We start from the raw sequence: 17,299 nt of genomic DNA, 5'->3' as shown, positions 1-17,299 counted from the left end.
TTATTGCCATTCTTGTAAAAAAAAAAAAAAAAATGTCTTTATGGAGAAGTTTTGTGGCTGACTACAACATGCTTCAATAAGTGAAACAGATCAAAGGGTGGAGCTATGTTGTTGAAATGTGTTTCGTGTCTCACATAGTTTCACAGGTTTGAAATATCAACTAAGCAAATTGCCGATTACGATGTCTGTTTCATGACTTCTTTTGGTGTAAAACTCCCCCAATGCCAACATTTTTGCTCATGTTTGATAATGAAAACAAGCATGAGTTTATTACAAGTTCATTCAACAGGTGACTTTATCTGCTCATATAAAAAAAACTATTCTCTGAATCAGTAGGCAGGTGTGCTAGATTTCAGAGTTCAATTGATTTGGAACAACAAATAAATAAAAATCGGCTACTGCCACATCATTTGCCGATGTCTGTCATCAGGGCCAATATCGGCTGAAACCAATGTTAAACTGATGCATCCCTAAAATGTAATTCATCAACGTAGTTCTAAATCTAAAAGTCTTTATCTCATATCTTCTCTGAGAAAAAAAAAAGCCAACTAAATTTGTCAATCAACTGCTTCAACTGAGATTGAAGGATTTTCATGAACGTGCCTTTTGTTAAGAAAAAGAAGCCTCATCTGACATCTTTTGCTCTCATGATCTCAGACCGAATCAAGACTCATTAAAATGTAGATGTCATAATATGAGTGAAAATAATATCAAAGCAAGGCAGTCAAAAAGAAAAAAACAGTGAATTGAATATTTACCCTACATTTTGTCCTTGACCTTAACACAGATCTTAGGTGGTTCACTCGTGTCTGTTAAGGCACCCTTCTTTTCAAAACAGACACACCGTATTTGAGGTTACACGGTCACATGGACACACACTCATGTTAGTGGATGAGAGACTGTATGCATGAACACAAACAGTCCCTGGCATTGCAGGCACTCAGCCATGCCAAGGGACATTATTTGGCAGCTGTCAGCTCTAATAGGAGTAGAGCAGGGTGGGAGACAGATCCAGGCTCTGTACCAAGCCTACAAGGGTGCTCTATCTGGCAGCTAAATCAGATCTGCGTGTGCGCCGCGTGCGTGTGTGCCCGCATATACAAGTATGCTAATGTTTTATGTGTCAGAGGGACTGGTGTATGAGACCCCTGTGAGATAATGCCTGCTATCACTTGTGCCACTACAGTGTCCATTTAGCCTACTATCTCTGTGTGGGAATCTTGCCTTGTGTGTGTGTGTGTGTGTGTGTGTGTGTGTGTGTGTGTGTGTAACAGCAGTGTTGAGATAAAGTGCAGTGAATTACTGATGACGAAAGTCTCCCAAGTGTTGGCTCTGTCACTTCATAACTCCAAGAGACAAAGAGAAGATGAAGAGATGGATAAACTACTCTCACACAGACACGCACACACACACACACACACACACACACACACACACACACACGCACACACGCACTTACACACAATGCTACATCTGAGTATCCCTTTCTGCCGTCTACCTTTACAAAGACTTCATTTTGCATTCTGATTCAAACTCCCCGTGTGGGTGATACAATTTCAAAACAACAATTATGAACTTCAGCTTCATTTACTAGAAGAGCTTATTCTCCATATTTACATGGCGGCCGTTTTGCTTTGATGTACTGCACAGGGTAGGAAGCTGCTATGGTCAAGGTGGGAATCTAATAATGGATGTAATTTCACTGCTATACCAATTCCTCAGCCACTGACACTACACCGTATTAAAAAATATCTAGAGGGACTACAGGCCATATTTAGGAGTACAATCACTTCTTTAAAACAGCTCATGCCTCCCACCATGAGCATGACATCACAGGAAAAAAGGCTGAGTGTATATGAGCAATCATCGTGAAGGTGTATGACCACACGACTTAATTGCATCATCAGGGAAGTATTTTCTTGACACGAAAACAGAACACTCAGTAACAGAAATCAAATTGAATAAATGGGTGGAGATCAGATTAGTTGGTCATTAGTTTGTTTTAATTGTTTGGTTATGGAGTCTCAAATTTCTCATTAATTTGGAAGATTGAAACAGCCCTTGTTTGGTCATAAACACCCATACATCCTCCTTTACCCTGCCCTGGAGGATATTTTGGTAATCACTTGTAACCACACACACACAAACACACGATTCACACCCACTGTGCCCGCTCTACATTACCACCCATGGGATTAAAAGGGGTGACTCATTCCGGTTTGGCATGAATTAAGTCCCTTAAGGCACAACTGTAGGTAGAACACCAACATCTGTGCCTGCCTGTCTGTGTCTAAATACGCAGCTTCCAATTATGCGGGCATGATGTGTGTTTTTCTGTTTGTGTAGGTCGGTCGGATTGCGCAACTGTAGTCAGGCAAGCAGCATTACACACAATTATACAGCAAACAGCGGGGTTGTATCTCAGTGCTTAGTCCCATGCTACGTTTACAGGCCCCTGGAATCTTCCATGGGGGGCCTTGTAATATAAACTAACCTGCTGTGACAGTGAAGAGTGATTCAGCTACAAAATGCTGTGTTATAGACCCAGGGGAGCGAATGTTTTGTGTGCAGCAGTGTGAATGTCTTATTGCAAGACCGTGGGGTATTTTTCTCACTTTATTTTTAGAACGAAAACACTCTTTGACAATTGAAAACAATAGTACGCATTTAGTTATACAACCAGGATTGAGCCACTACACGATTGTGAAGCACTCCTAAAACACAAGGTGTATGTACAAAGGATTTTGGTTGTACAGTGTTTGACCGCATAGTTATGCAATTTCACCATGAAATGAATATTAATGCAACGCACCTGAATGTTCATTGGCCACACGTAATAAAAATTGCGTTTTTAGCACTTGCTGATTAAATTCTATCACAATCCACTTGCCCACTTGACATTTCAATTTGTAGATTTGCATGCTGCCGAGTCAGTCAGAATGCAAGCAAGCAATTGAATTAAATTAATTAATTACTTAATCATGCGGGACTCTTAATCACCCTTTTCAGTTTATAGTCATGTCACAACAAGGAAACAATAAGTGCTACATGAGCTCATAAAGTTTGGCTGAGCTGCTTTACTGCAGGACTTTTTTTTGGAGGAACAGTGATCGAGGGCACATAAAACGCCCCAGTAGAAAACTGGAAAACATTTCCTGTTTAATTTCCCTGAAAAACAGCATTTTGCTTTTGTAAATGTTAGTTTTGCGTCAGCAGATTAACACACACTCTATCAGTACTCTAATGCTGTATGGACTACAGTTTAGTCAACATTAACAAATAACTGGCAACAAACTGTTTATGATGTTGACATCATGTTATTTCGGTCAAAATTTTAATTTTCATCATGTCCTTCTTCTGCAATTTTCATCATGGTAAGGACGTTTTGGTCAGAGACTTCTGGTCGGCATGGGATTGATCTAGTTGACTTTAAAGGTCTCTGACTTTAAATTTTGTGCCACAATAAGGTCAAAACCTCCATTTGCTCAAAACTTCAAATAAAAAAACAGCACTAGTGATGACATTCCCATAAGAATTGATTGTTCTTTGGTGCAAGGTTTGGCAAACAGGGTCAACAGGCTAAAGTAGCTAGTGGATGCTAAGATGATTATCTAAGATGGTGCCCATGGTAAAATGCTTGCCAATGTTCAAATGTTTCCATTCCAAAGCGCTACTGTTTCAGTGCTAAGAGCTGGCTAATCTCAGAGCTAGCTTGCCTGTAGAAGATAACTCTTGACATTGGGATAAAATGTCTCTTTCTTACTAAATATAATTTATAGAAAATGTTTAAAGTTAGTTTTTCCAGCAGCATCTTTCTCCTCTGCTGTACTGTTTCTAAAATTACAGAGAAGTTAATAAAGACCATTTTAAATTGTCAGAGTCTAATCAAGTGCCACATGTTTCACCCCTCAGCGGGGTCATGCTGCATGTCTATGGGCACAATTTTCAGATGCTAATGGCTTTCGCTATCAACGTGTTAATCAGTCACTAATTGTGCGCGACTGAAACGATTCCATGATGGTAGATGGCTGACTCCATTTGAAGAAATGACTGCCATATTAAACTGCTTCACTAAAAAAACACTCCCTTCCTCAGTCAGTATAAACTCTTCGTCAGTAAGTTTTTCCTTAAACATAAAATACATAGACTTACAAAAGAAATGTGTGGTGGTGACTGTGTCTGTAACACTGTCCATTGCCTGTATTTTGATGTTTTCTTCTGTATTGGTGAACTCATGACGTTTCTGCTTAGGGAGCTGGTGTATTTCACTCAGCCAATGACAGCGCAGGTGAGATAAGGAGTGGATACAATTCAGCAATTGGTCGAGATTCAAACCAGTGAATATTGTCGACAAAAATGTAACGCAAAAGAAGAGAGAATATTAAAATATTGAGGCAAAACATGAGGCCATGTGGCTAAAGCTCGTTCCAAAATGATGGTGAACCTTGGGATGGCTTTTACCCCCCAGACGTGGAGTTGGGCTGTTTTCTGTTGGACAGCTAGATGTCAAACAATGGCGATTAGCTTGTGTTAGCTTACAAAATGATTGGCTTTTCCATTACAACAAATGTAATATTCTCAGGTAGCTCGCAGTGTAGGTACAAGCAGTAAACTTAAGTCCTGAAGTGGGCGTTTGCTTCTGGTGGCGATGAGCCGAGAAGGAGGGGTCCAAATTCAATGTGGTGTTTACAAGCTGCAATGAACATTTCGACTGACTCTACCGTCGTGGACTTAAAATGTGAAACTCTTTTCATTTTGCACAGCTCCATGGATTCTTGAAGGGTATATGCTTTCTGAAAATCACATTTTGGGGGATACCAGCAGACGCTTAGCTTTTCTTTGGTTCTACTATATTTAGCACATCTCAAATGGGACAAAGCTGAGCATGTGGTGCTTTAAGCCTGCCAGACTGCCTGGAGATGTTTCTTTGAGTTTCCAGAAGTTACACCAAACCTCACGAGATTTAAAGCCTCAGCGGTGGATATTTCCTGCCTTTTAATGAATCATTTGTGTTTAAGAGCTTTGGAAATTACGGTCTTTGTATATCAATTTTTGATCTTTATTCAATTTAAATACTTTCTTGCATTACAGAGAAAAACATTTCCTGGTTATTTAATTGGAAACAAAGCTCATTGGGCCTTATGTGGATGTAAACCTCATAAAATCAATACAGAATATATTATTTATAAAACAAGACTTCATTAAAATAAGCAAAAGAGGGTTTCAAGTCAAAAAAGTTGCCAAAACTTAAAAAATTACATTTTCTACAACATTTGCAGATTCTAAAGATGTAAAGCATCACAGCTGTTGTTTCAACGAAACAAACAAATAACAACAAAAAAACATTGAATGAAAATTAAAATTAAAAAAAGACACAAAGTGGGAAAATGTTATACACTGTATGAATTGTTGATTTTGGGCCTTCAGCATCAGGTTTCCTTCTTCATATCTGTGACATGTGAGGAGTTTGTTATTTTTTAAAGGGCTTCCAGCCTAATCATGAAAGAGCTAGATATCTGTGAGCATGTAGACTGGGAGGATGCCATCTCGATGTGGAGCGTACACTGTATTTACATTTCTCTACAGGTAACAATGGTGCAGATACATTTAAAGCATATAGTTCTGCCTTAACTTTAAATTCTGGTTTCATGCATTGTTCGAGCCCATGGCTGTGTGTGTGTCTGTGTGTGTTTGCTGATGGAGACTCTGATGTCTTCATATCACTCTGCATCATTTCAAGAGTGCTAATGTTGCAAGTTGGGATAGTTTATGTGACAGTGTCCTCGGGAAGAGGAAGAGAAATAAGCCAAGGGCAAGAAAGAAAGGAAAGAGAGAATGAAGGAAGACGGAGAAAAAATAGAAAGCGGGCCAAAGGGCGAGAGAGTGGAGAGGAGAGGGGAGACGTGCTGGACACGAGAAAAAGAGAGTGCAGGAAAGGAAGCATCAGATGGCTGAGAGGAGAAGAAAGACATGCAGAGACGGAGGTTTGAGGAGGTGATACAGAGAGAGATTAAAGGCCCGAAGCGGTGGAAAAAAACACGCAGAATGGGGAGAGATAACAGGAGTGGGGATAGAGTCAGACACAGAAATTTGAGAAGATAAGAAGGACTAGATTAGAAATGGAGAGAAAGACATTAGAGGACAACAAGAACCGGACAATAGCGCTGTTAAACATTGTGAAGGGGGCAAAGAGTAGGTGGGAGGGTGGAGAATAGAGAGACAGACCGGCGAGCTTTATTTATACTGAGAGTCGCCTCGGCGGGGGGAAAGAGTGGAAGACAAATGAAGTAATGAAATGAAAGTGGACACATATTAATGACATGAGGGAGAGAGAGTGACAATAATGGAAAAGCGTGCAAGCAGAAAATGCAAAGGGCAATTGGGATTTATGTCTGCAAATACTCTATGGGTTTCTACAGTACAGTTTAAGGACACATTTTCTTGGCGTTTATCGTCCTTGCATGTCCTTAAATGCAACTATTTCCCCATGTAAATAAGGTTTATTCACATGTGTCAACCCTTAACATGTGGGATTTTCACACTAAATTCCATTAATGAACTTGCTCATACATGCACATCATACGCCAAAAAAGATGGCGTGTCCCATTTCAAACTTTTAATCGATGCTAAATTTCCTCAGGAGGTTTTGCTGAGTTGGTCAGAAGAGATCCGTTTCACCTTCACACCAGGGAGCTATAGTTGGCGGTCGCCGTGCAGCTCCACTGGAGCTGCTAAAGATTGTTTAATGGCACCTTAGCTGTGAAGAGAGCGTCAAGGGAGAGAGAGAGAAAAAACACCTGTCTAATTCCAGATATATATTTTTTAAGACCTGGGACCTTTGATTTTGTGCTGTACTAAGAAGTCACTTAACGCCTCACAGCTCTCAAAGGCATCGTTAAGCATTTCTTTAGTGTTAGAAAAGTTCATTGTACTGATTTATTGGCTCCATCAAGGACAGCTTGTGCCTAACCCCTCCAAAAAAAAGTCATCACAACATGTCTTCATGGCAGCTTTTCTCAAAACATGCAGCTTGTTTGCCTTTTAAAAGATTTGAAGTCTCGAGCCAAAGCCAACAAAACTTTGGTTTGTGGACAGCTTTTAAAGGTCACATATTATGCAACATACACTTTACCATTCAGACACTAATATGTGTCCCTGGTGTGTCTCCAAACCCCCAAATTATAAGAAAAGTCCGTCCTCTCCGTCTTTTTGCCTGCTTCACGTTTCAGTTTCGGTCAAACAGCCGATTGGAGATTTTCTCTTTGTGACATCAAAAAGGGAGAAACCCCTCCCCCAGGCGGGTGACAATCCCAAAGCTAGGAGTTAGTTTGTCATCTTAGGGCGCACTCATATTAGGAAATCTGTACTGTGCCTGAGCGCGCTTCACCCCTAAAGTCCAGTTGGTTTGACTAGTGTGAGTGCTCTGATCAGTGCTCAAACACGGTCCACTTCCTTGACTCTTGCACGCTTGGAAGAGGTGTTCTTCGGCACAGTACAGTTCATGCACAAGCACAACATGGACAGCCTTCATTATCGAGAAATCCCGGAGTGGTATTGCTCTATCTGACTTAACTGAGTCAAAAAAAAAAAGCCCCACAGTCAGTAAAGTAGCTGTCATGTTCATGGTGGATTTTCAGGTGTTAAATTGGTTGAGAACCCCTTTAAGTAATAACATGTTGAACCATGATATTAAAGCATTGCTAGGAGGGTTTTAAAGGGAAAAGGAATTGTTACAAAAGTCACCATAGAAATGTTAGTAAATGAAACATTATAAACTGGAGAGCACAGTTTATATTTTCATGCCACTTTGTCTTTCACTTGAGGAATAATTAGACAAAGAAACATTAATACTTCGGCAGTGGTACCTGACAGTCCTCTGTGTGGAATGGATTTATATTGCCCAGGTGTTTATATTCCAATGCTTACTGCTCCCATGGCCACAAGCAGTCATTTCACAGCAGGCTAATAAAAAGGCAATTGTTCTGCTCTGTTGTTTGGAAGGCTGACTGAAGGTTTCAACAATGAGATTAACAGCCGGGAAATATTTATTGGTCTCCAGGTAGCATCACACAGGTCTTGGCTGATCTGTGGACTATGTTTTTATAATTCCCTTGTCAGTAAAAACATGTTGATGTGGATTGTTCTCTTGTTTTTTAGGCCTTTGTAAAGTCAGCAAATAGTGGAAAGTTTCCACATCCAATTACAGTCTTTTCTTTGGTCAACAGTGGAAATAATGTACAACTTTTGATATTGGCAGAACCATGTAATGCAGGTGGTGTTATTTTTGTTACCTTATTAAAAATAGATAGTGGCAGGAGAAAACTTGGTAGCTGACATTTTAAAAGGGCAAGTTACCACCAGGGCTGTTTACTGTTGCAATTGAACTGCCAACACATATGACAGTGATGCAGCTTTGTGTGAGACCTTTCTGCAAATCTGTTTATTTGGCTGACTACTTCCACTTCTTCTTTACAAAGCATTGTTTTCCTCTACAACCTTGCATAGGAAAGACTATAAATAAAGACAGGGAAGTGATTCAGTGCAATATGAAGTCCATACAGTCTGTGAAAAGAACCCTCGAAACATCAACAAGGAATGGTCATCCTTCAATAAAAAAAACAGCTTTTTGAACCTTTTGAACCGCGATTCCCAAGTCCCTTATTCAAGATGTGAACTATTTGAAAGTTTGGAATTAAAATAATAAAGCCCCTGATCCTTTTTAAAGAATGAATATACTGCATATATATAAACAAGTCTTAAGGTTATAATGCTCTCCTTTAGCTTTAAATGCACCACTTTTAAGCCCTTTTTGTCAGTTGTAGGCTCAACAATGATCGGCTTGGCAAACTAAAACTAAATAATGGCAAGATGTCAGCTAACCTTTTCAACAATTCAGTATTTAGCTTTTCAGTAAACATTTATCAATTGTTGATATCTAGCCACAAGTCATCAGTTTAGCTTCCACGTTTAACTATAGGTGTTTTCAGACCAAACAGTTCTGGGACTTTTCGAAGAGGATCTATCCACTAGGGAGTTCCCTGAGAAGTACACACCACGGGGGCTTTTTCTTTTTCTTTCTGCATTCGCACCAACATGGTGCTGGGAGGGTACCTACTCTGAAGCAGGATCTGAAAAGGTTCCTCTAAAGGGGGTTCTAGGAACTAAAATAGTTCATAGTTCTTGTGGTACGGATCAGAAAAAAACGGGGGACAGTTCCAACAGTTCCTATACAGTATTTATGAAAAAGTTCCTGCGGCCCGAAAAAGCCTTAGTACAGATATTTATTTTTCTACTCAGCTAACTAACTTCATTGTTCTGTTAGTTTGCGATAAAGGAGCGGCATGCTACTCTGAAATCTAGGTTCTGTATGCTCCGAAATAGTTAAATCTGCTTGTTTAAAGGCCTTCTCTGTTTGTGTTCCAGTTTTGAGTAAACTTTATCAAAGACATCAAACAATGAAAGACTCGAGAATGGAGGCAGCTTTATCTTTTCTGAAAATGATTGATGCTCCCAGTTGGCAGACATCCAGACACTCAAACTTTTCATCCTCCACGCTACTGTCTTCAGTTTATTTCTGAGTTTTTCTGGATGGGTCTGTTTATATTGACAGTCTGTTTCAAACTTGTCGCTTTCCTCCGACAGATGTTTAGAAATGTTTTACACTGATCATCTTTTTCTCATCTCCTCAAATCTCTTTGTCTGCTTCGATCAGTCTGCTCTGTTTCTGAACATTTCTCTTAAACACACGCAAGTTTGCACGACCTTTGTTTTAGTTAGTAAACTATATTTTTCTTGTCGTTAGGATGGTTGAATAATGTGTGGCTGAATGTCTTCTTTCTTCCACTAGGACTCTGACAGAGCTTCTGAAGCAGCCAGGGGAAGCAGGAGTGGTGGATGGGACCGGGGTTCATCATCCAATAGGGACCAACGGCATCTCAGCCAGGGCACTGCGCTCCAACAATGGTCAGTCCTTCATGTGTGCCTGTGTATTTATGTGAACTTCTCAGCAAGCAAACTGAGCTGATGCAAGCGGACTGAAGACAGCGATACGGCAGTTGCGTCAGAAAATCAGCCACATTGCAAGATATAAAAGGAGTCTTTTTTTTTGTATGTGTTAACTCCTTTTAGTTTTATATCTGTGCAGATCAGTTATCACAAGATCCGTCTTAGAGCAGTGGTTTTAGAACTTGGGCCTTTTTCTTCATCACTTTTCACAAACTAGGGTTGCGATCATACCCACTTGGCTGTTCGAGGAAGTAGAGTGGGCTCTTTCTGTGTGAAAAAATAAGTTTAACTGTCAGAAATGTACAAACGAAAGATGTTTCTATCCATACGTTCATAAATAAAAGATGCTGAGCCTCTCAGAGAGATCTTTTACATCAAGGAGGGTGACGGTGTTAGAGATGATGAGAAACTGCAGTAACAATATATGAAAATAGGTTTCACAAAACATGGGGGTAGGAGGGTTGAATTAAGCTAACGCTACACATAAAACAACAACAAAGCTATCAGTTCACACCTGCTACATTAAGCTAGGACTGCCAAGAAAGTGTTGCTCTCAATATCCGAAAGGTACGTTCCAAATTGCACAAATACAGCAGAATAATACTTTAGGCTACACGCTATTCAACTAAGAATTTATTACCTTGAGTTTACTAGTTCGGCTGTTAAGCTAACTCTTAACACATTTTGTTTTAGCTCATTATTTCAACAGCACTTGCACAAAGCTTGAGTGATTGATTGCCCTCAGTACTGTTTTGAGACTGATTCATTTTGAGTTGTGCCTTTCTGAGCTCTATATATGTATTTTATTATGGTGGCGTCTGTAACTTTGGCCTCGGAGAAGTCTCTATTGTCTGAGAGAGAAAGCTAGCACCTCTAACTTATGTGTTGGCCGTTAGTCTCTTCCACTCATAGCTCAGCTGCAGATAGCCTGGAACACGTTTCTAAGAAACAAAGCAGCAACATAATGTAGTTTTTGATGAGCTGTTTCCTCAAATTGTTGAGTTCCTGCTTATTGTCACTCCTGGATCATTTTAAAAGTCCAAAAGTTCCACTGTCAGTTCTGTTTTCAAATTTTGGACAAACCTGGCCCCTAAATATCTTGAGTGATTGTAATGATAGCCTCCCCCTCTTTTGTCCATGTTTGTCCTGTTGACATAATCCCCACTTCCATTCCCACTTTGGTTACTTTACTTTTAAATTAATGAATCTTCTCCATAAACATTAAATAACGGTCAAAATCTAAACCGAGCGCAATACAGAAAAGGGGGCAAATTAACCAAGAGGAATGCAACAATGTCTTAACATCTTTTGTAACTAACAAAGGACAGTGAACACCTGAATTACATTTAAGAATGTTTTTACATTCACGTGAATACACAAACACTACAGCCCAGTGAAATGCACAAAACACACATCATGTGATCTCCCCAGAACTCTTCCCCTTTAAAACACCTTTATCGTCCCTGCTCAATTTCTTCCTCTTATCCTTCCCCAAAAAATACACTCAACAAATGTTTCAACCACGGACAACGAGGCGCAGGGATCAACAGGTCATATTTAATTCATACAGAACTAGCCATGTTCCAGCTTCACACCCACTGAGGGAACACAGCCTGGGTTAAATCTTCTACAGAAATGATGTATTTCTGTTCTTAACAATGGACACACTGATACGTATTCTGAATGACCTGAAATGAAACTATCTCTGTATTTTCAACAGCTCAACATACATTTTTTAGAAAACATTTCCTTGCCTTCTTTTGGTTTTGTACTTCAGTAGTAATTCTAATCTTCATGTAATGTTTGATGGGGCTGGATTGAAGGTCAGATTCTGCCAACAGACCATCAGTTAAAAAGGACTGCTAGGTCTAAGGCTAGCAAAAAGTTATACGATACTAATAAACAAGAGTCACAAAAAGAGCAACATTATCCATCAAATACACGAGCACAAAGATCCCAGATGATGCATTATCTGGTACACTTATGAATAATTAAAGGATAAAGTTTTAGCATTTCACACTGCACTTAAACCAGATTATTTATTCCCACATACAGACAAAAGAAAAAAGGCAAAGCTACTCCCTTTACTTTCATCTTCCCACTATCGCAATAAACAAGTTTTTGGCCTCTTATTCACCCCTTACTGTGCTTATTAGCACTCTGCTTTCTTCTGTTCCCTTGCTCCGTAAATTTCTTTATTCCCCTGCTATTAAATCCCCTTTTACCACCCCTGCTCTCTCACATAGCTTTGTTTTTCGTATTTTGCTCTTTCCTTCAACATCAGTGTCGAATCAGCTTTTAAGCACCATGCACTCTCATTTTTAGCACGTACAGTAGAGAGTGTTTCAGCATCTTTGTTGTGGGTTTTTCCATTATTGCAATTTTTAAAGTGATTGGTTCAGAAGGATACGCTCATTTTCGTAAAAAGAAAACATTGGAGGACTCAAAGCTTTCGACTCCGTCATATAACTAAAGCGGATATTTACTGTAGCTGTCAGACCGTATTACAACCACTTTGAATGTATGATTGCATTTACTGATATATGCATGCTGTAAAAATACAGCACTTGGGTTCCACAAGAAAGGAAGAACAATAACTGCAAGCATTACAACACTACAGGAAGAAATAGAACTAAAAGGAGGGGTAATGAATCCTGTAGTCAAAAAAAGGTAATAAAAAAAAAGGGGAGAACATAACAGAAGGAAGGTATATGAGAGGTGTGGAAGGAGGGATAAAGAGGGAGGACATAAGGAAAAGAAGGCATAAAGTGAAGGGTCTGAATGGGGGCACAGGGTGATGACAGTCGAGGCGATTGGGATGAAGCCTTCCTGATCCTGCTGCATCAGCCGTCTACACATAATCACCTCTTAATTAAACACGTTTAATCCTCCAGGCTACTCAGAGCGGGGAAAGAGAGCCACTATGGCTATAAATGCTGTAAAGTGAATCCTCTAACTCTCCTAACTTTGGCTGTCCCTTTAACAGGCAGAAACCTTGAGCAGAACCAGGCTTGTTGGTGGACAGCCACCTGCTGTGAAAGGATAGGCTGAGAAAGAAAGAGGGATAGAAAATAGTAAAGTCAGTATCATGCGTTAATGGGACAGGGATGTAGTCAGTAGCTTGTTTTACATTATGAGTTCTTAGCAGCACCTCAAAAAACCTGGGTTGTCTCTCTGCCTTTGTACATTGAATCCACAGCTGCATAATGTTGATGTCCCAGTGTGTGATTTTACATTGCTTCTGAAAAAGCAAGAGAGGCGTGACGTGAAAACCAACAGTGGTGGCTTCAAATGCACACAAAAGACATGCACACAGCGCTGTTCCATTATGCCAGCTCTGACATTATACATTGCTGTCGTCTTGCCTCCACTTCCAATGCAGGCTCAGGGAGGCGGACTTACTTCGCCCCTCCACCACCGTTCTGCCTCTGTGCGTTTTACTTTAAGACTTTACTCCTTTAAGACGTTGTGTAAATGCAGCATATATATCCTGTCGTGAATTGCCAATGTATAAGAGGCTAATAAACAGGGTGAAACAGGAGCTCAGTGTAACAAGTCCCCCAGCAGTGTAAGCGCAAAGCAACAAAACAACAGGCTAATCTGAGCCAGCCCTACCAAATAGGATACATTGAAGTTTATTCTTAAAAGTGGAGAGGATGTCTGCCTCCTGGACCCTAACTGGTGGGTGACTTCAAGGGAGAGGGGCCTGATAACTGACTATGGCACGATGAGCTTTTATGATGGTGGCTATGGGATATGATGGTTTAATCTAAATCATTTAATTTGGCCATTTAGAGAAGCTAATACAGCAGTCTTTCTAGTTCTTGTTGGTGAATGTTCTGCACGTTCTGAAGACTCTAGAAAAAAAAAATTAGAAAAGCCTCATCCTGGTGTGCTTGATTTTTTTGCAAAGTACCTATGAGGAAGATCTAAAAGGAAATTGTCATCCAGACAGAAGACATGCTTCAATATCTGCTGCAAGGAATCAATGTAGAACAGTTACTACATCAGGCAGGTTCCTATTCTTGTCGTTCTGTGTGTGCATCATTACACTATGTTTTGAGATAAACTGTAGCTGCACCAGTTAGGGTGCAGTAAGGTGCCTGAGTGCAGCTGATTAGGCTGAAAATACACTGAACAAGTTCTGAACAAGTTCTTTCACTAATGAAGACAGCAGACAAATCCTCATGTTTCCTCTCTGGGAAAAGAGTGATCTCTTTATCTGCCTTCCACTCCTCTCCTGCTCTCCTGCGCTCGTCTTCCACGCAGTTATTTATTTTTAATGCAGTGAAAGAGATGGCCCAAGGTATACCTGCAGCAGGATGTAAAGCCAAAGGCTGGTATTTTTGGACAGAGAGAGAGAGTGTGAGAAGAGAGAAATAGAGAGGTATAGAGGTCATGCAACGGTTACAAAATGACTGAACCGGGGAAACGAAAAATGTAACAGCTGGTAGAGGGAGACAAAAAAAAAAGAGAGATATTAGTGAGCAAAGTCAAAGAACAAGGTAAGAGGGGCGTAAAAAGGAACGGGGAGGAGATTAAACATTGATGAGGTTAAAAAGGACGCGCCTCAACAATGACATTACTAAAGCATGGAATGGGAGAAAGGAGGAGAGGGAAGGTAAAGAAAGACAGCTAAAGGTGCCCATGAGTGGTCGGTGTGCCACATGTGTACAGGAGTGTGTCTGGAAATATTTTGACAGGGATGGCCTAACTGGGGCACTGATTTATGCAAAGGTGGCATGAAATAGTGACTCCAAATTACACTTTTATCATTTTTGTCCACACAATTACATCTACTTAAACGACCCATGGGTGTGTTCCAGACTTTTGAACTGGGGTGGCCCAATCATGCTCTTACTTATGCAGGGGTGAAAAGAAAGTACCAACAAAAGATTATGCTACATTGAAATGTCACTAAAGCTACTTGCAGCCACGTTGTAACCACAGACTGTATAAAAAAAATGGACGACTATGCACCCTGAAAGTGAAGCCAAAATATTTGGAGCTCCGCCTGCTGACTGGTTGCAGTGTAGGCTATAAGCTCGGCTTCCTCCATATTAACAGATGGGACACGGGTCAAACTACAAAATTAAAAAAAATGCATCAAATACATTTTTCTCGTGGCATCGCATCTCCTGCAGTATTCTTTATGAGATTAGCAGAGTATAGAGGAAGAATATCAAGAGTAGAGGTAAAAAAAATAAAGCACTATAGCCATATAGGCCAATCAGATTTCAGGGGTGCAGGTTTTTCATCCCTAGACACCTCTTGGACGTGCCCCTGACATCAACTACTGACATCAAAGTATCTTACAATTGCAAAATAGATGTGTCTTTGGTGTGCTAGTTTAGCTCAGTCACTAAGCACACAATGTACTGAGGCTACTCTTTGACACATCTGCCACAGGTTTGACTCCAGATCTCTGCGCTTTGATGCATGGCTTTACTACACTCTGTTCCCTGTTTCTCTTCAGCTGATAGCCAATGGGTCTATCTAAATGCAAAAGGTCAAAAAACTCTTTTAATAAAGATGCTAAAACGTCGCAGTTTAAAATTTACCAACCAATTAAAAATGTGCTACACTGAAATGCTGCTTACGACTGTTGGCCTAGTATGCTGATTTGAGTATAAGTCCTACCTTTGGCTGGACAGATAGCCAATCAGATTTCTGTGTTCGCCACAGCCACCCCAGGCCCCATAGTGGAAACGCCTCTGTAGTCACACAATGAGAAAATAACAGGAAGGAATTGAATCAAAAGAGAAGTGTGGCAAGAGGGAGGACAGTGTTACAGAGTTGGAGGGCAAAGTAAGAGAGCGAGAGAAAGAGAAAGAATAAAAGAGTGAAAGAGCAAGTTGGAGAAAAGTAAGCTAAATTGTGGGGCAGGAAGGATGACCAGAGACAGAAAGAATAGATGGAAGAGACAACATGCTGCTAGCTGCGAGGGGGACAGCTGGTCAGCTGCTGCTCTGCACTGTTCTGGTGTGGAGATCTGCCCCCAGGACAGTCACCGTGCTGCACACACACAAACACACACACACACACACACACAAACGTGCTAATCCATGTGTATACACAGCCACATGCACATGCAGACGATTGCATGCTTACTTACATACAAACAAATCCAAACATAGACCAGGATACACTATTTATTCCACTTAGATAGAGAGAGGAGATGGTTGGTGGAAAAAATAGAAAGACATTATTTGTGTGGGGAAAAAAGTCAAAAAGTCAAAAAGTAATTGTCAGATAAATGTGAAGGAAGGACAAATAAGTGGGAATCACAGATTACACAACATCAAAACATAAGGTGCGAATAAGTGAGCGTGAGTCATGATGTAAAATGGAACGAGGAGATGGCGATGGCGATGGGATGTAAATATGAACGTGTGGTAGGGGAGGAGTAGTGAGAGGAGAACAGATGGTGGGGGAGGTAAAGAGGGAAGGAAGATGGAAAGCCGCAAACGCAAAGATGCTCTCACATCACTTACAGCTGTCGTCAGGCAGGCATTCATACATTAACTCTGATGGTAGCCGTGACTGCAGCAGGGCTGGGAATGGGATTCTCGCACAACGGAAAGCACTTAAAAAAAAACAGACCGGAAACCCAGTTAAAAGTCCTCGTTTGAAAGAAATGACCCTGGAATACGTTATCTGAATGGGACACCAAACTGGTCTCATCTACAAGAGTACTATAAATGAAAAAAAAAACAGCACTTGAAATGAAGTTAAACTTTTTTAATGTTATCCTTCAAATGTTGTGATTTTATTTGACACATAATGTTTTTCAAGTTAAGCTTGTATTCAATGATTACACCTGCATATGTAAAGATGCAAAAGGCTACGTCAATGGGCTGGAGATGATCTGAGAGAGGTGTATGTTCAGGCTCAAAGATTGTGTCGTTAATATTGGATCATTGGTTAACAACATATACTATATTGTTACACACACACTTTTACAATAATTATATTCCAAATGTGGAATTTACACAAACACAACACCATAATGATCACTTGGATTGTTTTTTCCCCACACATGCTTCATTCAGACGCTCTCAGGGGTTACCTTCAAACAAAACAATTCCTGTCCGTTGCAGAAGGCTTTAGTGGGGGAAATATCTGAGCTGGTTGGACTCTTCTTCTCCACTGGAGGTCTCTTCTGAGACTGGAGAGGATTTGCATTTGTGGGGCATAATTTGCATGTTGCTGGCCCGCAAGAGCGAGAGAAGCGTCAGAGAAAGAGAGAGAAATATAAACATCAGAGCGAGAGTGGGAGGAAGGAAGGCTGAGA

At 40.5% G+C, this 17,299-nt stretch overlaps 1 protein-coding gene across 1 annotated transcript in view; it reads left to right on the top strand.

Moving 5' to 3' along the window:
• Nucleotides 1-17,299, top strand: part of LOC132954561 (protein shisa-9) — a 93,383-nt gene that overhangs the window by 31,325 nt on the left and 44,759 nt on the right. Inside the window, exon 2 of the mRNA XM_061027144.1 lies at nt 9,848-9,963. Within this exon, the coding sequence (XP_060883127.1) occupies nt 9,848-9,963 (116 nt within the window). The remainder of the gene's footprint in view (nt 1-9,847; nt 9,964-17,299) is intronic.

The sequence above is a fragment of the Labrus mixtus genome, chromosome 20 (assembly GCF_963584025.1).
Source record: "Labrus mixtus chromosome 20, fLabMix1.1, whole genome shotgun sequence".
Taxonomy (NCBI): Eukaryota; Metazoa; Chordata; class Actinopteri; order Labriformes; family Labridae; genus Labrus; species Labrus mixtus.
This window is presented reverse-complemented; position numbering and strand designations above follow the sequence as displayed.